The 23241-nt window shown below is 42.2% G+C and overlaps 2 protein-coding genes and 1 long non-coding RNA gene across 6 annotated transcripts in view; 2 read left to right on the plus strand and 1 right to left on the minus strand.

Moving 5' to 3' along the window:
* Positions 1-1299, plus strand: part of Ppm1m (protein phosphatase, Mg2+/Mn2+ dependent 1M) — a 32606-nt gene extending 31307 nt beyond the window's left edge. The window contains exon 11 of the transcript XR_010047561.1: positions 843-1299. The gene's annotated coding sequence lies outside the window, so the exon portion shown is untranslated. The remainder of the gene's footprint in view (positions 1-842) is intronic.
* Wdr82 (WD repeat domain 82) overlaps positions 1-4268 on the minus strand; it is a 28942-nt gene extending 24674 nt beyond the window's left edge. The window contains exon 1 of the mRNA XM_063248976.1: positions 3844-4268. Within this exon, the coding sequence (XP_063105046.1) occupies positions 3844-4004 (161 nt within the window). The 5' untranslated portion in view covers positions 4005-4268. The remainder of the gene's footprint in view (positions 1-3843) is intronic.
* Positions 4269-4325: 57 nt separating this feature from the next.
* Positions 4326-23241, plus strand: part of LOC100716760 (uncharacterized) — a 247666-nt gene continuing 228750 nt past the window's right edge. For 2 of the 4 annotated variants that reach the window (XR_010047565.1, XR_010047566.1), the window contains exons 1-3: positions 4347-4528; positions 9184-9258; positions 11584-11714. This is a non-coding gene — a long non-coding RNA (uncharacterized LOC100716760). Of the gene's footprint in view, positions 4529-9183; positions 9259-11583; positions 11715-23241 lie in introns of all 4 variants that reach the window. The other 2 variants (XR_010047564.1, XR_010047563.1) reach the window with 2 other exon arrangements.

The following is a 23241-nucleotide window of genomic DNA, read 5'->3' on the forward strand; positions in this document are numbered from 1 at the left end:
CTTTTGGGAAAGCAGAGGCAGGAGGCCAGGGTTTAAGGCCAGGATGGACTATGTAGCAGTCCCTGTTTCAAAAAACGAAACAACAAAAAACAAATCCTGTACCAACATTTACTAAGAATTATAATTTATGAAAAAGTCAACCCTCTCAGTGTAAAATCCTTTTGGAACCTACATGCTAAACGAATGACTCAGACAGTATTAAGATGTCAATCACTTGCACTTTCAATTTTTATTAATGTTAATGAGGCTGAGGGCTTCCCTCTACAAAATCTACTTACAGGGAAGGGTTGTCACTATGACCTCGTTTGAACTGGACTTTCCACATGTTTACTCTTTTTGATATAATACTTCACTCCTAAAAACATCAACAGACTACCTGATCCAGTTCATGTTATAGGCTTTCCGTATGAAGTTACTGCCATCATAATGAACCTCAGACAGTATGTGTGTAGTTACTCTCTAAATTCAGTCAGCTTTACACCTACCTGTGGTAGATGTTAACCCTAGCATTTCAGACCACCTACAACAGAAAAGACAGAGCTGGGGATGTGGCTCAGTGGTACAGGACTTGCTTGACATGCATGAGGGCCTACATTTGACCCTAGAAAGCCAATTTCAAACTGTGGTGTATAATCTTAGTACTCAGGAGGCTGAAGCCAGAAGCTCACGGAGTTTAAGACCAACCTGCAATAGACAAGAGATCCTGTCTAATACAAAGCAACATAAAACAAAATGAAAGAATGGTGAAAAAAATGTGGGTTCCACTGAGGTGTAGCTTATATGCCTCAAATTTATTAAAACACTGAGATTTGTCCCTAATAAACTATCATTTTATTTCCTAGTTTGAAAGCAAGGTCTGGCCTGAACTGCATAGCGAGACGCCATCTCAAAGACAAAAAAAAAAAAAAAAAAGGTAAAGCTGGGCTGAGGTGGGAGGATCGTTGGAAGTTCGAAACCAGCCTGGACTACAAAGTGAGCTCAAGGCCAGCCTGAACTGCATGATGAAACTGCGTCTCAAAAATAACAAAGAAAGAAAGCAAGGTCTTAATGTCTCACAACCATTTCAAGTACCTTTTACTGAGTTCACGCACAATACTTTTTCAAATATTTTACTGTCTTCTCTCAAACTATGGTTCTGATGACTAGGTATGAATAAAGAAAATAATAGTAAACTTTCTTTCTGAGTAATGTGCGGTACCTACCACAATCAATATCATTTGTCATCTTCCAAGTTGAAGCATCACTCAATGGATGAACCCCATTGTAAAGTTTAAATAGACAATAAACTGGAAAATACTATGTACAAAGTCTTGTTTTAGCGTATAACATCTAATGAAAGATACTATGCCTTCCTAGGAAACTATTTTTCTTCTGATGTTTATCAGGTCTACAATGCATTTCTCAACATAACTAGTTAAAATTACAGCAGTTAAAGAAAGTAATTTTGACCCATGCTATGCACCTGATTGGTCATATCACCAAACTAGAACTCAGGTTTCCTAACTAGTGGGCTATTCCCATGCCACAGAACACAAAGAAACAAGGTCATAATTCATCAGAGAAAATTCAAAAAAGCATACCCTACAATATTACAATATCAAATTTCCTTTATCAGGTAATTATGCTCTACTTATGTTAGAGAATTACCTTTGTGCTTATGAAATCTATGTTGAAATAGAGAGTCACCCATGTGGCACAAGGCTGTAATCTCAGCATTTGGGAGGCTGAGGCAGAAAGATCACTGTGAATTCAAGGCTGGCCTGGACTACATAGTGAGACCTTATGTGAAAATAAAAAAAAAATTAGACATGAGAGCTTCAATTTCCAACTTAGATTCTAATGGCTCAGGAAAAAAAATACATACATATACACGGACTGATAAATCAAACGGGGCAAAATAACCACTCTTCCCTGTTTCTTCCAGGTATGTTTTTCAGGAAGTGCTTTGAAACATTTTTATACTTTTCTTCAGTCTGTAACAATGTAGAAACACTACATGACTGAATAAACTGCATTATTTCATAGAATTGGCATTTTACTTTTACAAAAAAAGACTTTATGTTGCTACCATACTTCCTAAAGTTTAGACATGATGGTATATTTGGGGATAAACTGACAAAAGACTATCACAACCTATCCTATATTTTCCTTGAACTAGGATATGTATTTTCTATCCTCAGGTTGTGGTGGACTATGTACTATCACTAATCAAGCAAATCAGAGGCCCACAATTTTGACCCTCTACTCCAGCTTTAAATGTTACACTTGCTTCCAAATCAATTCAAGTAGGCCAGACCTGGACAGAAATCCATTCACTAAGTGAATAGCATGAAGCAGAAGTACGTGTTCAGAAAACAACTCCCTTTCCCCTGTGAGCACCAGGACAGGCCACTTTCACACACTGCAGGCAAATCCAGAGCCAGTTACATAATACTTTCTCATAGCCCCAGTGGAGAAAAGGGAGATTATAGCTCAGTCCAAACAGTACTACTTCAGATAAACAACTTCACAAACGGAGAGAGAAGTCCAAAAGCGGTTGTTGTAAAAACAGACAAAATGGGTGTAGTACCTCACACCTGTAATCTCAGCACTCTGGAAGTAGAGGCAGGAGGATCACAGTGAGTTCAATGCCAGCCTGAGTTACACAGTTCAATGGCAGCCTGAACTACAAAGGGAGACCCTGTCTCAAAACAAAAACCAAACCCAAAAACATGCAAGTGGAACAGCTGGAGAGAGCAGAGAAAAAAACATAAAGCAAAAATACCAACCACCACCAAGGATTCAGAAAATAAGACCTAGAACTAGGCAACAAAACGAAGTCTGACAAAACGAAATACTTCCCAGCCCTGCTATGGAAAGGTGGTTGGGGGCAAATAAAATTTAACTTAAACCAGTTTCTGGTCAAAGACAATCACCATGTAGCAAGCACTTGGGACAAGTCCACAGGCATAAGGTCAGCACAAGGACCCCAGGCTCTGAAACTGGCACAGTGCTCTGCTTATAACGTACTGCAGAAAGATGCAGATGTGATGGTTCTCCACATGATCTGACACAACATAAAACTCGCGTGACTAGCCACAGAATTTTGGTAATTCCAGGTGAACCTTAAACTTTTTTTAAAGAAAAGTGCAGGAGGAAATACGAAATTGTTCGGGGATGCTTTCTTTAACACAAGATCACACTGAAGTCAGGATGGGAGGCCACGCTGGCTTGTGTCTGGCAAAAAGGAAAAGTTTCAAGATGTAGTTTTCAAAGTTCACGATAAACGTGGGCACCGGATTTAAAAAGATTACCATGAATTGGAACAGGAAGAAAAGGCCAGGGGCCTCTGGGCGGGACAACAGGTAAATCCTGACTGCTAAGAACGGTGACCCACGCGGCTTAGGCAGAAAGGCCGGCGCGGGAAGCTGGGGAGCAGAGCACGGGCTGCGCGCCAGGGCGGAATCAGGGTACCGCGAGGAGGGCTGCAGCTGGCCAGGCCGGAGCGCTGCCCTGCAGCGCAGCGCTCAGCCCCGCCACCGGCCGCCTCTGACAGCCCGGGGTCCGGGAAGCTCTGCGGGGGTCGAGGGCGCAGCTTGAGCGCTTAAAGGTCAAGGTCAAGGTGGAGCTGGGAAGGCGGCGCAGGAGCGCAGCGAGAAGGCCGGAGACACACAAAACCCGCACGGGATCACCATTACAGCTGCCGTCCTTTTAAAAGCAAGCAAAAAAAATGTGCGGACAGCCCCGGGCGGAAGCGGCCCTGTCAGGAGCAAGTGCAAAGGAGGCCTGGGACTGGAGACGGGACGCGGCCGCCAGCGGGAGAGGGAGGTGCTCGGAGCCGGGCCCGGGGACCGCCGCACTCACTTGCCCTCCTGGCAGTCATAGAGCACGATGGAGTCATCGTCGCTGCTCGAGATGACCGTCTCGCCGTTGGGGCTGAAGTCAAAACAGTTAATCTTGTCCGAGTTCTCGCGGAACACCTTGGCGACGCGGAAGCTCCGCAGCACGCTGTCGGTCAGCTTCATGGCGGCGGCGGCTGCTGGAGGCAGCGGCGGCGGCGCACGGTCGGGGCGGGGCCCGGCGCCGAGCGGGAGGGCTGCAGAGGGCCAAGCCGAGCGGGGCGGGTGCGCGCTGGTGGCGAGTAGAGGGCGGTCACGAATCGGGCGACCGCCTTCTCCTCCTCCTCGATTATCACTCGCCCGCTTGGACTGCTTGGCCTCCCTGACTGTCCTTCCTCGCGGTCGCCTTAGAGCCAGCAGGCACGACACCGACTCATTGTGTCCGCCATCTTGGGGCGGCAGGCAGACGCCGAGGGTGAGGAGCCTTATTCGCGGCGCACGCCGGGAAAGGGGGTGGGGAGGTGACGTCACGCGGCTGCCCCGGGGTGCAACGGCTGGGCAGCGGGAGGCCGTGGCGTCCTTGTGCCTGGGATACTTGACCCCTCCCCCCACTTCCTCAGGGAGCGGGAAGGCTGCGGGGGTGACCTCGCGCCAGCTCCCTATTGCGTGAAGACGACCTCTAGTGAAACTCAGACGCTCCCCAAACTCAGGTATTGAGGGAGTTGGGAACGCCCCTGGGGCCAGTTCTGAGTGTATGAATCTGGTCTTGGATTTACTTGACCGCTCACTCAGCACGGCTTGATGAGCTTTTATTTATTTGTTTTGGAGACAAAGTTGCCCGGTGTAGTTCAATCAGGCTTTTAAATTCACCGGGTAGCCCAGATTGCCTCTTAGCAATCTGCCTGTCTGAGCCACCCACGTGCTGGGATTACAGATGGGTGCCTCCACACCTGGTTTCGATTTTTAAAAAAATTTTTTTTGTCTTTTTGAGATGGTTGCACTATGCAGTTCAGGCTGCCCTTAATTAAGCTCACTTTGTAGCCTAGGGTGGTCTCCAACTTTCAACAGTACTCCTGCCTCAGCCTCCCCAGTGCTGGTATTACAAGTGTGCACCACCACTGCTAGCTTTATTAATTATTATTTTGAGAAATAATATAACCTGCAAATGTTAAGTGCATGAATTTTTAAATTCTAATATACTTTACACCCTTACAGCCACTACCCAGAACTTTATGCTTTAAGAAATTTTTGAAACATAGCAAAGCTCATGAGGCAAACTAATTTTCAGTGACAGCTCCATACATTGTAATAAATGTAACAATTGAAATTGTAAAATATTGTGTTGCAGGCAGCTGAGTTAGTTATAAATATTATAGGCAGTGAGACAGGGCTAGGTCCTCAAAGGCCAATGCAGAAGCCCAGATACCTTGCAACTGTTGGGGAAACAGACATCTGCTGTGGACCAGGCCTCAGGACAAAAGATGAAACAAATGCATCCATATCCTAAGGACTGATAATTCTTTTTTTTTTTTTTTTTTTTATTGGTACCATGCGCTTGCAAAGCAGGCACTTACACCGCTGAGCTAAGTCCCCAGCCCCCTTTTTTAAATTACTTTTTTTTTTGAAGGACTGATATTCTAAATAGTTCCCTGTCACCCAGAGGAAGCCAGGAGTCACCATCTCAACGCCCTAGAGAAGAGTCACTGATCTCTAAGTGCCCACTTTCTACATGATTCGCTTCATTTGTCCCTGATGTAATCAATTTTACCTGAACTATTAGTCTTACTGGTTGATCATAGTTCTGTCCCACCTTATGCCCATCTGCCTTGTGAGTTCCCAGTTTTTTCCCCACCTCGAACTGTCTCACCCCATGGTTTTACTCCATAAAAAATCCCTGGAAAAGACACGAGTCCTTGGCAAGCGCTAGGGACCCCTTCTGTCTCTCAGACAGAAGCTCCCTTTCTCTCAAATATATTCTACTCTTAACCTCTATTATTCCTAAAATTCACTCTTCGATTTTAGAGAGATTTTAGAGAACATGAACTCCTACCGGACATAGTAGGTGGGGAGTTTCATTCCTCTATATGAATAGGGGTGGGGATGTACTGTGCTGGTGCTTGCCTAGCAGGCTCAAAGCCCCCAGTTGAATGAGCTCAGCCCCTAGCATCCTAAGAAAACAACAAAGGTGTTTACAGCTCCAAATTCATAGCATTAAAGCATCACTTAAAAGGAAAATGTAAACAGTTCGTGAGAGACCAAGGAACAGGCTTTTATAAAAAGCAATGCGACCCATGGGGACAGGCCAAGATCTGGAAAGATGTCAGCCCCCTGGCAGAGGAGAAGTATAGTTATATAGGGTTTAGGGAGAAGGCTGTTCTTCGATGGAGTTTAGAGGATACAATTCGAGTGGTCAGGGTTCACTGAAAGGTCAGAACCATCAGGCAGGTTTGTAGATACCCTCAAGACTCCTGTGCTCGAGGGATCATTGGGCCTGTCCAGGTCTCATCTTTATGGTCTGCTCTGTGTACTTAGGACAGCATAGCTCACTGGTGGATTCCTGTTCGCTGAGAATGGAATATTTGCTGATAGGGTCATAGCGGCATCAGGCAGGACAGTATCTCCTCATTCAACAGAATACAATTTTAAATTCTGATTTCCTCCTTCTCCTTATCCATGCATACACACAAACTTTATATAGTCGACTCCTTCCCACTATTTTATCCATTTTCCCATGTTAGTAAACTGGATTGAGGTTGGTGTTCTTAATGGAGAGAGAATTCACATACAATAAAAACCAGCCTTGTTTTAGTGGATAGTCTTCTTCTGACATGTACATACAATCAGGCATTCAATGTATAACACGGGACCAATGAGGATAGAAATGATCAAAGTATGCTACATGATTATAAAATAGGCCATAGTGAAACCCATTATTCTGTATAACTAATAAATATGCAGTAAAATATAGAATAGTTGCATTATCCTCTTTGTAGTTTATAGGACTGTTTTAATGATCCCTGATAAAAGAGTTTATTTGCCTTAAAAGGAGGAAAAGTTGATCCTTAACAAAGGAAAGCAATTTCTGATCAGGTGAAGAGCCATGTCTTCTGGGTTAACATCCTGTGTGAGAAGGGGTTAAGCCCAGTGCAGCCTGTGCAGGGCCACACGTCTCTGCCTTGTAGGCAAACCTTCGAAAGGTTCATTGCCTGGGATCTGTGACAGTTCAGAGAGTGCCTCTTCATTTTGCTTTATTTAATGAAGAAAAGCAGAACAGTTATGAAGCATTTTGGTCACTAATATGAGGAAGGTGTGATATCCAGAGACCCATCAAAACCTGAGCAATGGTAAAAACAAAACAGCTGGGTGTGGTAGCACACACCTATAATCCTAGCACTCTGGGCAGCTGAGGTAGGGGGATCACAAGTTCAACTGTGGCCTGGGCAATTTAGCAATTTAGTCCCTGTTTCAAAATCAAACCCAAAGCGCTGGAGATGCAGCTCAAAGATGCTTCAGGTTCAATTCCTAGTATAGGAAAAAAGTGGGTAGGGGATGGTAGGATTCTTGGGGTTTCCTGGAAAGAGCTAGGGGCTGTGTCCCATCTCTTAGGTAAAAGGAGAACCAGGATTCCTAGAGATAAAGAGAAATTGTTCTCCAAGGGAAAAAGATAAGAGCCTCCCTAAATCTGGATTGCAGTTGCCATCTGAGAAAGAGCAGAGCTTCTGCCTACAGTTTATTCTGGGGTCTGGAAAAAGCAGGTTGAGTAAAACCTGAATGGCTGGCAACTTTCCAAATTGCAAAGACATGGAAGAAAAGCCTTCCACTTCCCAGAGCACTCACTTCCCTGTAATTCTAGAGGGTACAAAGAATGGTATAAAGTGACTCTGAGTCTTTAGATGGCAACAAGGACCGATCTGGTGCCCTGCTGGAGCTGTGTGAACTGAAGTTCTGTAGAGATGCCACATCTCTGTGGCAGACCCTGAGCACTGTTTTGGGTGATTAGAATATTGTGATTGTAGAGACATGGAATGCTGTGGATCATTTGGTGCCAAAATTACTGCGGGCTACTTTAGGCCCTTTAATAGCTATTAACTCATGTATCAGATCTAACATTCTTTTTGTTATGTTTCATGATAAATTTTAGTTTATGATATAAAATGTTAAAGACACATATTAGAAAACAAAATATACGGATACAATTCCATTTTGTAAATACTTTTGTGGAACAGAGATTTCCCGCAGACCTAACTTTGTGTTGTGTTTTGTTTGCCTTCTGAGAACCACATCATAACAACAGACCATATAAAGAACATGTGTAAAGTTTGTTAAAACGCTTGGCATGTGGGGTCAGGGATACAGCTCAGCAGCATAAGCACCTGCCTGGCAAGTGCAATGTCCTGAGCTTGATTCCCAGTATCACACATACACAAAAAAGATTGGCATAGGTGTACTGTTTACTAATTCAAGGAATGTTACATTCACTCACTCACTGAATACATTTCGTTTACTGCTAAGTTTCCTTATGTAGAATGAAGTGTAACACTTCACATTCTTCCTGATGTAGTGGTTTCTTATTCCAGTACTGTCAGGGACCAAGGGACACATACAATATGGGAAGTCACCACTTTATCAGATAACTGTTCCTCAGGCTCTGGTGTCAATGTTAGGAAAGCACTTTTTCTGAGGCAATACAAATTAACACCACTAGTACAAAATATGGCAGGTTCAATGGTTACTAGCCTTACTTTAGGAATTATGTGTTATTTAAGTAGATAAAACTATAATCAGTAGGGAAACTTTGTCTCAAATCAGACTTAACATTCTCATAACAAGCTCAGGAACTTCTATGAATATACCAGTAAGCTTAACAGACATTTAGCCTTCTCCAAGCCTAAAACTAAGAGTGCTATCTCTAAGATAACATCCATAACCTAAAGAAAAGATTTCCCTGCTTCGCTGCTGCCTGGCTTACCTGATGCTCACACCAACCAATGGCCTGTGTCATCTTTGTTATACTTATTAAATGGTGGCATGAGGAAACCCACAGAAACCAAGACTGGGAAAGACTGGAGTGTATTCCTCCTACATACGGGTAGATTGACATCAGTGATAGCAGCAGCTATCTGGAGGGGAGGATAGGAATATATAGGGCTTAGGGTTGAGGGGTCAGAGTTTCAAAGAATCAGGATGGAGTGTTTGAAAGCTGCAAGGACACTCAGCATAGGCGTGTAGAGAAGGCTGGGATCAGAATGACTGCAGGTCTAGTCCTAAGCTTCTTATTGGCCCTCCATCCTTGGTTGCTGAGGGCTGCCTTTTGTAGGTCTTTCTCAAGTCAGACCTGACAGTATATATGTATTTTTTTCAACAGGGTCTCTTTAGTGCAGTCTGGCCTTGAACTTATGGCTATCCTCCTGCCTCAGCCTCTGGAGTGCCGAGATTACAGGTATGCACCACCATACGGGGATGTTGTATAGATTTATAACTTTCTTTTGTTTTGTGACTATGAAAATTTCATATGATCTCTTTCATAGCAGAACATGTCACAGTCTGTTGGTACCCTGGGATGTCCTTGAATGGGTCCCAGGTCACAAGACCCTAACTTTGATGCCCTTGCTTACATGCACAGTTTTTTTGGTGGGCTTTGTTTCCCCATGATGAATGTAATCATTATGTACTGTAAACATGTACTAAAAAAAGGCCAGAAATATAAAAAAGATTGTGTACCTGTATCTTTTCCAGATTTCACTGTTAAGATCAAAACATTCTTCCTAGTCTTGACTTCCTGCATTATTTTTGGAATGCATTTTTTTTTTTCATATTTCAGGTGCATCTATTTTATAGTCTCACCATTTCATTAGCTAGCCTGGATCCCTGCCCTATTGAAGTGAAGATCTAGCTTTCATCCAACAGTATCACTGCCTTCCTGGATGGACTTTGAAAAAAAAATTTTAAAAAGGCTCACTGCAATGGCCAGTGTACAGGGGGAAGGCTGCAATCCAGAGTGAATCATGCTGCCTTAAAAGGAGCACTAGGCTTAATATTTTATCTATCGTTTTAAATCACTATCTCATTTTTATCTTAGTTTTTATGTATCTAGGGCTGCACATGGTGACACATGTACCCATAATCCCAGTACTCGGGAGGCTAAGGCAGGAGAATTGCTGCAATTTCGGCCAGCCTGGGCTATGTAGTGAGTTTAGGGCCAGCCTGAATTGCATAGTAAAAAAAAAATAGGTACTGCAGAAAAACTGCAAAGTACAAATAACTATTTTTAAAAAGCATGGAATATGACATGCAGAAGTAGCTGCTGTTTTTTGTTTTTGATTTTCTGCAGTGCTGAGACTTGAACCCAGGGGCTATATCTTCAGTTTACTCGCTCTTTCTTCTCTTTTCTCTTTCTTTCTTTCTTTCTTTCTTTCTTTCTTTCTTTCTTTCTTTCTTTCTTTCTGACAGAGTCTCATTAAGTTAGCCAAGCTGTGCTTAAACTTGCAGTCTTGCCATTTTAGGTTTGCAGATGCAGGGATAGTGGTCTGGTAGCAGGGAAAAAGTAGAATAAGGATCTCATTAAGCTTTATGAAGGAAATTAGTAGAAAATCTTACTAAAAACAGCTTTTGCCTCTGCAGTTAGTCACTGGCCAATCCTGACTAAAGGAGAGGTAAACCTTTACTGGAAGAATTCCTTTAGGAGCGATTAAAAGGACAAAGGCAAAGAGAGGGAAAAATAAAACAAGCCAGATCTAGAAGGCACCAGATATAGCACAAATAACATAAGAAATTTTTTTTTTTCTCTTTTGAGACGGGGTCTCCTATGCAGTTCGAGCTGGCCTTGGGTTCACTTTGTAGCCCAGGTTGGTCTTGAACTCACAACGATCCTCCCATCTCAGCCTCCCAAGTGCTGGGATTACATGCATGAGCCACCACACCTGGCTAACATAACAATTTACAACAAAGAAAAGAATGCTGTCTAATGGAGAGATGAGCCAGCGGAAGATAGGCAAAGCATAGAAAAAGCCACAAGCACAGGAGAAGGTTAATCACCCTCTCACACCTCCAATAAAGTACAAAGGAGACAAGGGGGCAAATACCTAATTTAAAAGGAAACTCAGCTAGTGTATAAAATGCAGCTAACCCTAAAATACAGCTATATATGTGCGTATTTTCACTCTAGAATCTTTGTATTGCTTCGCTTGATGAGCTGCCTCTTCTGTGAGGCTCCTCTAACCAACCTATATACTCTGGATATATGGCCCTGACAAGGACAAAAGGGCAGAAAAAAATCAACGCCCTCGCCAAGGAATGCACACATAAGCAAACGTGCTGGGGTTAGGGTCCTCTGACCTGAGACCCATCCAAGGACAGCCCAGGGAAGCATCACACTGTGACAAATTCCAGGTATGCAGCTGGAAGGAAGGATCCCTAATAAAAGAAACCAGGAACAAAGGCTTTTTATCCCCTGTCTCTCTGGGGCAGCTTGTTTCTGCTTTCTGCCTTTTTCCCCTTTTACAAATAAGTCATCTTCCTTTCTTATACACTTACTTCTCTAATTCATTATTGGTGCTGAGTTTTCAACCTTGACTAGCTGCTTACACATGCCATGACACAGGTATGGGCCCACAGGCCTGTTACTATTTTATTGTAATGAAATATTTATAGCAAATTGCCATTTTTAATTGCCATTTTGATGTAGACCTTCTTAGTTTTTTTCTTGAAATGTATTTTAATACATTTATAATATATTTATAACTTTTTTTTTGTTTTTTTGAGACAGGGTCTTGCTATGTAGTTCAGGCTGGATTTGAATTCACTATGTAGCCCAGGCTGGCCTCAAATTCACAGTGATCCTCCTGCCTTGGTCTCCTGAGTGCAGGCATTATAGGCATGCGCCACTATGCCTGGCAGGTAAGCTACTCTTCCATAAAAGACAAAAAACATCTTACAGGTCAATGAATATAGACTTACATAATCATTTTGAATGGCTACATACTTTTCTGCCATATGGCTATAAAGTAACTTTTGCTTCCTGTTTTAGCTAACGTTCAACCACAGTTTAATATATAATAATTAGATATACTAATTTAGACAAAGGACTCTAAACTTGGTGTCATTGTGCACACTTGTAATCCCAGCACTTGGGAAGTTGAAGCAGGAGGATTGCAAGTTTCAGCCCACCCTGGGCAATTAGCAACTTGGCAAGAATATTATTTCAAAAAATAAAAAAAAAGGCCAAGGATATAGCTCAGTGTGAAAGTTCTTTGATTGATCACTTGTATTTAGTAGTTAAAAGAGAGAGCTGGGGACTTAGCTCAGTGGCAGAGTACCTGCCTGGCAAGCGTGAGGTTGTGAATTTGATCCTTGGTACAAAAAAAAAATTGTCAAAGAAGAAACAGGAAAAGCAGAATATTGGAACACAATTGTAACCTGTGGTAATTTTTTATAAATTGTTACAATTGTCACATATAGTTTTGTCATAGGAGATTAGGACAGGGCAAAACTGGCTGGGAAAGTAGGAATGACTTGTTAATTACAAGATCCGGAATACTTCCACAGAACAGTTCTGGAACTCATGCATGTGGACTTTCCATGAGAACTCCGGGAGGTTTTCACTAGGATGGCCTAGACCTGACATCAGCCTGTAGTATGAAATTCTAGCTCCACCTCTCAGGACCTATATGTAGAAATTCCTGTGGGTTTCCTCGAGATTTGAACAGTGTAAAGGACATAGACACCAAGGAGAGTTGAGTGTCAAGGCTTTCCTCCTCACAGCTTGCCCTGTTTCCCCCAAGTTGTTCTTTCATCCTGCTTTTTCCTCTTGTATTCAGCCCAAGCTTGGTCTGCAGAGCCAGTTTCTCCCTCACTCTTTGTATTCAAGTACAATTTGCCACTGCTTTTTGCTCCTTTTGTTCATTTCTTTGAGATGAGAAGAACCTGGAATCCAACTTGAAGAGAGACATGAACCCTCAACCTGGTAATATTTATTTGGCAAGTCACACATAGGAGGAGCTACCTGATTACAGTTAATATGAGTGTTTCAGGAGGAGGAGAGAGGGTAGGAATAAAAAAAAAAAGGATTTTGAAAGCATTATGGATGTGTATGAACTCCCTATGAAGAGTATGAGCATTATGTACTATAGATATATACTAATAAAAAATTGAAAAAGATTACTTAGCTGGGGATTTGGCTCAGTGGCATAAGCACAAGTTCATGAGTTCAATCCTTGTACCAAAAAAAAAAAAAAACAAAAAAAACCACCAACAACAACAAAAAAACATATTATCAGGCCTGTCAAGCACAAGTTCATGAGTTCAATCCTTGTACCAAAAAAAAAAAAAAAAAAATTACTTAATACATGAAAAATTGCTTGATTTGCTAAATGAATGTTTCATTGCACTACTAAGAAGAAATAAATGTTCTACAATGCACATGAGCAGAAGTGTTCAGCTTCCAGGATGCTGGGAACTGTATTACTGCAAAGTGGGCAGGTATAGTCTAGGATTTTGTGTATGATGTGCAAAGAATTTCCAAGTACACCCAATAGGAAGCAATGAGCAGCTACATTTGTTGAAAATCAAGAGAAGTTGTGCTCAGGATAAATCCGTGCCAATAAAAGATATGATACAGACAGAGAAATGGTGTCAGGTGACAAAAAGTAAAAGCACTGCACACAGGTCATAGCATATGGAAGTAGCAAACACCATGCCCCCCAGTAAATCAGGCTTTTATAATTTAAAGGATATGCACCTAATCCCAGGTATCTCCTGCTGAATGTCTACGTGTGATGGACTGGAATATTGATGGAGTGCTGAGTCAGTTTGGAGGCTCTCAAATGCTTGCTTGTTCACTTTGATCTTAATTATTATTATTATTATTTTTTGGTCTTTTTCGTTTTTATCGGTACCAGGGATCGAACTCACGACTGGCTGCTTACAAGGCAGGCGCTTATGCCGCTGAGCTAAATCCCCAGCCCCAATCTTAATTATAAACGTGACATGTAGTGCATGTTTATGAATTCTTACTGAGGTGGGAATAGAGTGCAGAGGACTGAAGGTCAAGCTGGGAGATCGAACCCCAAGCATTCTCAACCAGAACATCAGCGATCACTTGGGTTTTTGTTTATTTCCGATCTCTCTTAGGACAATGGAAGGAGGAAGGGCTGTAGGATACTTTTAGAATTAAATGGCTGGAAAAGAGTGACCTCAGACCTGTTGTTTATAACTGTACTACTCCCTCCTCCCCCAAAACTTCTTTTATGGCTATTTCCTGCTGAACAGAGGTGTTGGCCCTATTTACAAGGGAGACCAAGGAGACCAAGGAACACTTGGACTCATCTTTGTGTTCAAGGGAACTCAGTTATTTTTTTTTCCCCCAAGGATTTTTTGATGAACTGCTGATGTGGAGGCAGTTTTGATCTTGGGCTAGGGTCAGTAGTTTAATGGCTGTCAAACAAGAAGAAACAATTAGGCTGAGAGATTAAGTATGTAAAATTTAATAGGTTATAAAAAGCATTAATGAAGGTCATGTTTGTTAGAGTTTTCTGGCACAATAGAGAAGGAGAATATAAGAAAAAGTGAAAGTGACCTTTTATTTAAAGGACGTGGAGAGGAGCCCACGACCCTCCATGGTTTGGCATTCTCCTCTGACCAGATAAGGGGGTGGAAAGTGTATGTGACCTTTGACCAGGTATGGTGCTTGAGGTTGGCATTTATGACTCACCAGAAGCTGACTGGATTTTCTTCATGTACATGGGGAAAGGAAGGAAGAAGTTATAATCAGAGGAGGAGGAGGAAGTGTCAGGATAAGCATTCCTTATTTGGCCTTCCACCATATTAGACCACCACCATAATGTCCTAGGGCAAAATTATTCTAGGACAAAATTCTTTCATTTCTGTCTTTCTATTGTTAGGAAAAGGGCAAAGACTCTCTTACTGCATCCTGTTGGGCAGGGGTATTGTGTTGGGGTTTAGGATGGTTGACAGGATGACAGCTGATGCCCATGTAAAAGCTAGTACCAGGTGTTTCAGCCAGGACAAGGAGTATATCATTGGTGAATGCACGCATCCTAGATTGGAGAAATAAAAAGACAAGGTGTTATGATGATGCATGCAACTATCATAATTAAAGAACCTAGGAAAGGTAAAACTATCCTTCAAAAGCTTACTTCATAGACCAGGCTACACACAAAATATTCAAAGATGGATTTTCCAGGGATCAAACTTCTCCCAGATTAGCAGGCTTTAGATATCATCACCTTCTTATACAACTTTTTTTTCCATGTGGGATCACAGGCCCTAAATAGGCAGAGCTTTTAACTAGTAGCCCTCAGGAGACAGCAGGCATTTTCATCTTGAATAGACATATAGCTTTAAGTCTAGAGGAGCCAAAGGCAACGAATCATTTAAGTATGCATGGGCCAAATAACAGAATCAACAGGATAATTATGAGTACAGTTTTAGTAATGGCTTCACATGAGGATAAGGATAAAGTCCAGGGAATTTTGGAAATTGACATGTCATTGATTTTTTATGTACATATTTAGTTTTTACAATGTGTAAGTACCTCCCATGTTGTTAGAATGTCTAATGCCAGGGCTGGGGATTTAGCTCAGTGGCATAAGCGCCTGCCTTGCAAGCAGGCAGTCGTGAGTTCGATCCCTGGTACCGATAAAAACGAAAAAGACAAAAAAAAAAATGTCTAATGCCATCTGATTTTGGAGGATGGCCTGTTTTATCAGCTGTGGTGTCATTTAAAGCCTATTGAGTATAGTTACTTATGGCCTCAATATGTGCTATGTAACCTTTTTCTGGAAAAGATCTGGTGGGTTGCAGTAAAAGGAATCTAAAAGGAGTTTAGCATATTTTTAATTTTTTTTTGGAACCAGGGATTGAACTCATTACCTCATGTTTGCCAGGTAGGTGCTTGTACCACTGAGCTAAATCCCAGCCCCTTGTTATTGTTTTTTATCTGTATAATGCCTTGGAGTTTGGCACCTTCTGGGCAAGAACAAACTTTAATCAAAGCATATATACAAGGGCATGTATAATCAAAGCATAAGCATTAGGGCTGACAGTTAAGTTTAGAAACTGTTTTTAAGTTATAACAATTGTAACCCATTGGCTCTTAGATTCTTTTGTTGATGGACCTTACATAAATTTTTGTTTAAAAATTATCATTTGACTGGTGACCTCATGTTGGTTTGGCTTGAATCTCTTGGCTGAAGCACAAGAAAAAGGCAGGTGCCTGGATATGAAAGAACATGTTTATCATCATAAACAATCCCAATTTTATATTCGAAGGCATGAATATAACTTAAGATACCATAAGATCAGCAAAAATGAATTGTCCTAGCCATATGAAACCTTTGTATTAGCATCAAGAACCTTAACATATTTTTTATAACTTTAGTTGGGGTGTCTCCCATAAGGCTATGGCAGTTATTGGGACCTCCAATTAAGTAATTATTGGGATCTCAATAATGAATGAATAATGAATATGTCAATTATTGGGACCTCCAAATAATGAAAAAGTGTCGAGGTGGCTTCTTTCTTTTCTATCAGTTGAAATCTTGCCTAATCTTTCCTCACCCCAGGAGATTTTGTTTAACTAGTTTTAGCATCATTCTGACCAGCTAGCAACCCAGGTTTTTTAAATCTATAACCCAAATAAACCTTGATTAAATGATCTTAAAATGAAAAAAAAAGGAAAGTAGAAAGTATTATTGAGCTCAAATAAAAAGGAACAGCTGTTTATAGAGCAGATAAATTGACAAACATGGACAGACAATCTGTAAAGTCTAAACAGACTGGACAAACAGACAACAGATACATAGGTAGACTGACAAACATCTTACAAAATCAGAGTGCAGTCAAATATATTTGGCCAGTTTAAACTATAATAAATAGATTAGTGTGAACCTTTTTGTAGGTCAATTAACAGAGATCTCTTGAAATAAGAATAGCAGAAAAGGAACCTAATTTATAGTTAATGTGAGATAGGTCAATGAGGGAAAAAGGAACATGAATACAATCTAATCCCTTGGGACCAGCCTGTTCCTGAAGGGGGAATAGGGAATGAGGCCGAGAAGGCTGTGGAGTGGGAGGTGTAAATGGCCACCAAGCAGCCAACTGCCCAGCAGGCACCTGTGGGCAGTAATAAGGTGATTGATCACAAAACGGTCACCCATCACCATGCAACAGGGAAGCACAAGATAGTGACTGGTTGCCATGTGACTCACAACAAGATGGCTGCTGCTGGTGACATGATGAGGGAGCACAAGATGGTGACTGGTCATCATGTGACCTGCAACAAAATAGCCTGCTGATCCCATGATGAGGGACCATAAGATAACCTGTCACAAGATGGCAGCAGACTGTTACATGGTGGAGGGCCACAAGATGGCAGCTATCCTCCATGTGAGCTGCAGCAAAATGGCTGCTGAGGACCACATGGCATGAGACCGCAAGATGTGCCATGTGGTCCGCTAGGTGGCTGAAATGCAAAGACTGAGTGTGGTGAGCTGGTGGGGAGAATGGTGATGTAGCAGCAAAGAAATAAGAGGGAAATAAGAAGGGCCGTCTGACAGGACACATGGCTGACGTTGAGATTGGGGAGAGGAAGTAAAGGAAGAGATTCTGCTGGGAGTGAGTAAAGGGGAGAATGAATGAGAGAACAACATGTCCTCAAAGTGAAAATGGCTTGTATATAAGGGATTTTTGCCAGCTTGCTGCTGTTGTGACAAAAGTTACATAAATTTTGAAGGATAGAGGGGTCAACTGTTCTCCCCTTAGGCTGTGGGATGCTGTTAAGTTGGCCAAGCCATCTGGCAGTAAAAGATCAGGGTTTTTTGTTTGTTTGTTTGTTTTGTTTTTTATGGCCTTCTTTAGGCCAAAGCAAGAGCACCAAGGTTATGAATCAGGTACCCCAGAAATATGTTTTTTGGGGGACAGGAAATGGTATTCCCCTTAGTGACTGAATTAGAGGGGAGCCAAAAGAACAACTTTGCCTCAGGATGAGGGATTTAGCCCTGCCCAAGGAATGTGAAAGCTGTCCTGGATAACACAAAAGAAGTCTTCACCTGTTTTGAAAGTGTGATAAGGAAGGTCCCAATACCCACTCTCATTGGCTGTCATCAAGAGTGCAGGCTAGCGGAGCTGTGTGTGACAGACGTGGTGGTTTGCCTCCTGGTTTACTTTGTATCAAGAGCTGAACTGTGAACCTAACTTTCTCCTTGGGTAATAACTGAAAATAAAGATTTATTTTCATGGTCAAAAAAAAAGAGTGCAGGCTAGGATCCCAGAGAACAAGAGAGTAACAGTTTTGCCTCGGGCTGTGCTGCACAAGGAACGTGAAAACTGCTATCTTTGCTCAGGGGTGGCAACAGATAGGCTTGCTGACACAAGCTTGCAAATTTCTAAGGCTGAAAACAGTTTTGCCTTGATTATGCAAGGAACGTGAAAGCTGTTATCCACTGAGAAACTGAAATAGAAATACTTGGACAGTACCTCACCTGTGATGAATGAGGTGGGTCCATGTTGGATGCAGGCTAGCAGAGGCAAGCAACCAGGTCCCGGAGGAAGGAAAAGGTGGCTCACAGAAGAGGGAGCTCAAAACTGAAGATGACCTCCAGGAGCTAATGCATTCTGCCAGTCTGAGTCTCAAGTCACTACCATGTTAGATTTTTCTGGTGCAATAGAGAAGTAGAATATAAGAAAAAGTGAAGGTGGCCTTTTTATTTAAAGGACGAGGAGAGGAGCCCACAATCCTTGATAGTTTGGCTTTCTCCTCTGACCAGATAAGGGATGGGTAGTGTGTGTGTGGGTAATATGTGACCTTTGACCAGATGTGGCACCGGGGTGGGCATTTATGCCACACGAGGAGCCGATAGAAATTTTCTTCACATGCTCAGGGTAAGGAAAGAGGAAGCTGTAGCTGGGGAAGGGGGAGGAAGTGGCCATCAGGGTAAGTGTTCCTGATTTGGCCTTCCAGCATGTTAGACCACCGCCTTAATGTCCTGTAATTTATTCTAGGGCAAAATTCTTTCCATGCTCAGGACAATAACCAAGGCCTCCAATTTCAGGTCTTTGTTTTAGGGTAAAAAATTTGAAATTGACAAAACAGCACACAACAGACAATGGGAGATGTTAGAGTGTATCTTTAATGGAAAGAATAGGAGGAAAACCTCCCTGCTGGTCAGACAGTAGTTCCATCAGGTGGACTCTATGGTTATCTAAGTCCATTGGATTTTTATAAAGTTTTGGTATAGGTGAATATGACAGAATGCAGAGGTGTTCCTGGTTGCTGGTAGGCCTTTGATATCCAGAAAGCAAGCTTCTTCCTTTGCTCTTCCTCCGGGGCTCCTTTCATTTGTATAAGGACCAGTTCTTTATTCCTTGCATTACTTAAAGTGTTGCTAGTTAGTTTACTTATGTTAATTATTTAGGCCCTCTGGTATATTAACTAATTTAAGCCCTGACTTTTAGTTTACTTCTGATTAACTATTCAGGACTTGTAGCCTATCTGCCTAATTTCCTTTATCTTCTGGCTTCCTTTATAGAAGAAATCACTGTTTATTATCTCTATAACAATGAATCACCCAAGAGGTTTCCAAAAACGACAAACCCTAAAGAAGTCACCATACCTTGAGACAGGGACCTCAAATGTAGTGAACAAGAGTAGTAGTGAGACTAGCTACACAATTTATTTAGAGGGAACAGAAGTTTTATTTATTTGGTTTTAAAAAAGTAGTTGATGTTTTCTGAAAAGAAAATTGAGCATGACTAGTTGTTCACAGGTGTATGAGGTTGGTGGTCCTTCTTTGGTTTTTGGTGTCTCAGGAGGCTTGGTTTTTACCCTAGGGAGATGACTTCAGTTATTTATTCCCAGTATCTTAATTGGATAGAAAGGTTGTGTAAAAGCCTTTCCACTTGGGTGTGAGTTGGTCCTGGGATCCACCCTTCTTCCACATCTTTTTTTTTTTTTTTTTTTTTGTCTTTTTCGTTTTTGTTGGTACCAGGGATCAAACTCACAACTGCCTGCTTGCAAGGCAGGTGCTTATGCTGCTGAGCTAAATCTCCAGCCCCCCTTCCACATCTTGATTAGCACCTGGTCACTAGGGCCAACCCCTGGTTGACAATTTTTGTTAGTCCCTGCGAGTGGAAGAATCTTATTTCCATATGGTTTGAAGGCCTGTCAGAAAGTTCCCAAATGGATCACATGTTAAAGGAGCTGGGAAGTTTCAGAGTAAGTCAGATGTCTCCAAGTCTAGACATGGTGGTACCTATAATCTCAGCACTTGGGAGGCAGAGGCAGGAGGATTACTGTGAATTTGAGGCAAGCCTGGGAACATAGTACATAATGAACTCAAGGCCAACCTGAACTATATAGCAAGACCTTGTCTTAAAAAAAAAAAAAAAGAGAGAGAGACAAGACAAGAAAAGAAAAAGCCTCTATAAAGCATTTCAAATGAGCACTAAGGTTAAGTTTGAAATTTGAAATTGGGAGCTTCCCCAAACTTCAAAACCTTGTTAAGGCAATTGGAAGGAGATCTAGCCCTCTATGGTGGTGGGTTTTTGACACAGCTTGGCTAAGGTTTACTTGAGAATTTGATTGGCTGTCTTGACTTTTCTTGATGACTAGGGTCTGCACATAGCATGTAGATGGTAATTAACTTCCTGTGCTCTGGTGACTGCAGGATTTGAAATGTGGAAAGAGCATTCATAGTCACTCTGGATAGACTGGAGCAGCCCAAATCAAGGAATAAATTTTTGAAGGAGGACTTTTATCACCTCTAGGGCCTATTCTGACCTGATAGGGAAGGCCTCTCTCTCTCTACCCAGCAAAACTGTCAGTGTACAACAGGAAGTGTGTGTACACATAGGTAGATGGGTGAAGTTTATCTACCAGTCTTTTCTAGGGGAGAGTCCTTTTTTTTTTTTTTAAATCAGTTCAAGAACAGGAGAAGACGAGTCTGTCAATTATGGAAATCACAAACAGAATATGCTTTACCAATAGGTAAAAATGTTATAGACTCAAGGCCCTGCAAAGAGTCCATGTGCCATAGTGATGGTGCTATCTCACCCTTGGTGGAAGGCATCATATAGGTATTTAATGACTTTCCATGGCACTCATTGTGGCAAGAACAGTCAGGGTCCCAAATATCACCATTGGCCCTTTTGAGCACCTTCCTCATTATGAGTCATTTGAAGCTCTTCTGTAAAGTATCCTGGCTCTAAATCAAGATCTTTTGGTGGGGCAGGGATTGAGACCTATGGTCTCACTATGTAGTTCAGGCCAGCCTTGAACCTGCTGTTTAACCCAGACTGATCTTGAACCCCCAGCAATCCTCTTGCCTCAGCCATTTAAGTGCTGGAATTACAGTTGTGAGGCACCATGCCCAGCTTTAAATCAAGATCTGGGAATGGAACCCTAAGTTGAGCTATTGATAATGTGTTAGTTACTTTCCTTTTGTTGCTGAGACAAAATATCTGATACCCAAAATGAATGAAGAAGAGGTTTATTTAGCTAACAGTTTGTGGAGGTTTCAGTCCATACTCAGCTGGCTCCAAGGCAGAGGGCAACAGTGCATGGTAGAGAAAAACAGCAAGAGCAAAAAAGGGAGGAGCAAGAGAGCCAGTCTCTTTTCCTCCCTTATAATGTATGCAGGATCCCTGCTCCAGGGCAGGTGTAGCACTCGCTCATAATCCCAGCATTGAACCATGAGTCAATTCCAAACTCTAGAAGTCTACCCCCATGACTGTATGAGGTTTTGGGAGATATCTAGATATAAACCATCACATATGGGCCAGAATTATATTGGATAGTGGCCTGTTTGGTCATAGAGTGGGCTGTAGCATTATTCTGGGAGACAGGGTCCAAGGAGGATTGATGTCCCCAGAAACAGGCAACTGCTACCTCGCTAGGGAAATTTATTGTTATGAGGAGGTCGAGAATCTCTAGTCCATGTTTTATTGGAAACTGGTGACTAGTCCAAAATTCTCTCTTTTTTTGTTCATACGGTTACATGTGAATTTTAGACCAGAAGGAAATATTTGGAGTCAGCATGTGCACTGACTCTCTTCCCTGGGAGACTTGAGTGAGGGCAACAAATTCTGCCTTTTGAGAAGTCCCAAGGGGACATACTCTTGCTTCAGTGACCTGGATGGGGATGACTACGGCACACTTATCCTCCTAATGGCATCCTTTGTGAAGCTGCTGCCGTCAGTGAGCCCTGGGCCAGTCATCCCTGTCAATGGCTAGCATAATTTTGGAGGATGGTTCATTCACATTCATGTTTCATTTGTTTAGTTGGATGGACAGTGGCTGGCTGTAGAGTGGAGAAAAAGGGCTGGGGTACAGCTCAGCTGTATAGCACCTCCCTGGCAAGGGCAAGGTCATGAGTTTGAGCACTGGTACAAAAAAAAAAAAAAAAAAAAAAAGAAACAAGATTGAAAAGAAACATCTGGGTTTTAACCTGTTGTGATACTAGAACTATGATCTTTTGTTCTAAGGTTATCTTAGCAGCTTCATGGCCAAGAGTACTGTAGCAGCTGTTGCTGGAAGGTAGGTGAGCCAAACCTGTGTCACTCTGTCTGGTTGCTTGGAAAAGCAGGCATCTGGACAGTTTTCCTGTTCCAGATGCTGATTTCATATTCCTATGGCTGCTCCTTGTGTCTCAGATATGAAGAGAGGCAAAAGCTTAGTTAGATCTGGTATTTCTAATGGTGGGGCCTGCAGTAAGGCCTGTTTTAAGGCTTTAAAAGCCACTTGAGTGGTTGCTAATCCATTTTAAAGGTTTCGTTTCTGATCCTTGAGTTACCTCATTTAAGAGTTTGGTCATTATTCCAATATGGGACATCCATATGTGGCAGAAGCCTGCCATTCCCAAGAAATTTCTCAGTTGTTGTTTAGACTCTGGAAGGCCCAGATGATAAATTGTTTCTTTTCTCCAGGAGAAAAGAAACAACTGCCCTGGGGTTAAAATATATCTCAGATATGTCACCTTTTGTTGAGAAATCTGAGCACATTGTTATTATGTTAGGGCACATTGTAACCTGTTTTTGCTGGAAAGTTGAGAGCCTTAAAGGTGTGTTTTTATCAGATTAACTCCTTAGTGGGGCTACAAATGAGGAGGTTATGTATATATTGTAATAGCCTCCCCCACCTTTTTATTTTTTTGGACTTTTTCTTTTTTATCGGCACCAGGGATCGAACTCATGACCACACACTTGCAAGGCAAGGTGCCTATGCCGCTGAGCTAAATCCCCAGCCCCTTGCCCACCCTTTTTGAGACAGGGTTTCATTGTCTCCTTCAGGCAGAGTTTGAATTCACTATATAGCCCTAGATGGCTTCAATCTTGAAGTGATTCTCCTGCCTCAGTCTCCCCAGTGCTGGGGTTACAGGTGTGTGTCATCACACTTGCAAGATCTCCCTTT

This window comes from Cavia porcellus, unplaced genomic scaffold (assembly GCF_034190915.1).
Source record: "Cavia porcellus strain 051 isolate PalLab524CR breed Dunkin Hartley unplaced genomic scaffold, mCavPor4.1 scaffold_5, whole genome shotgun sequence".
Taxonomy (NCBI): Eukaryota; Metazoa; Chordata; class Mammalia; order Rodentia; family Caviidae; genus Cavia; species Cavia porcellus.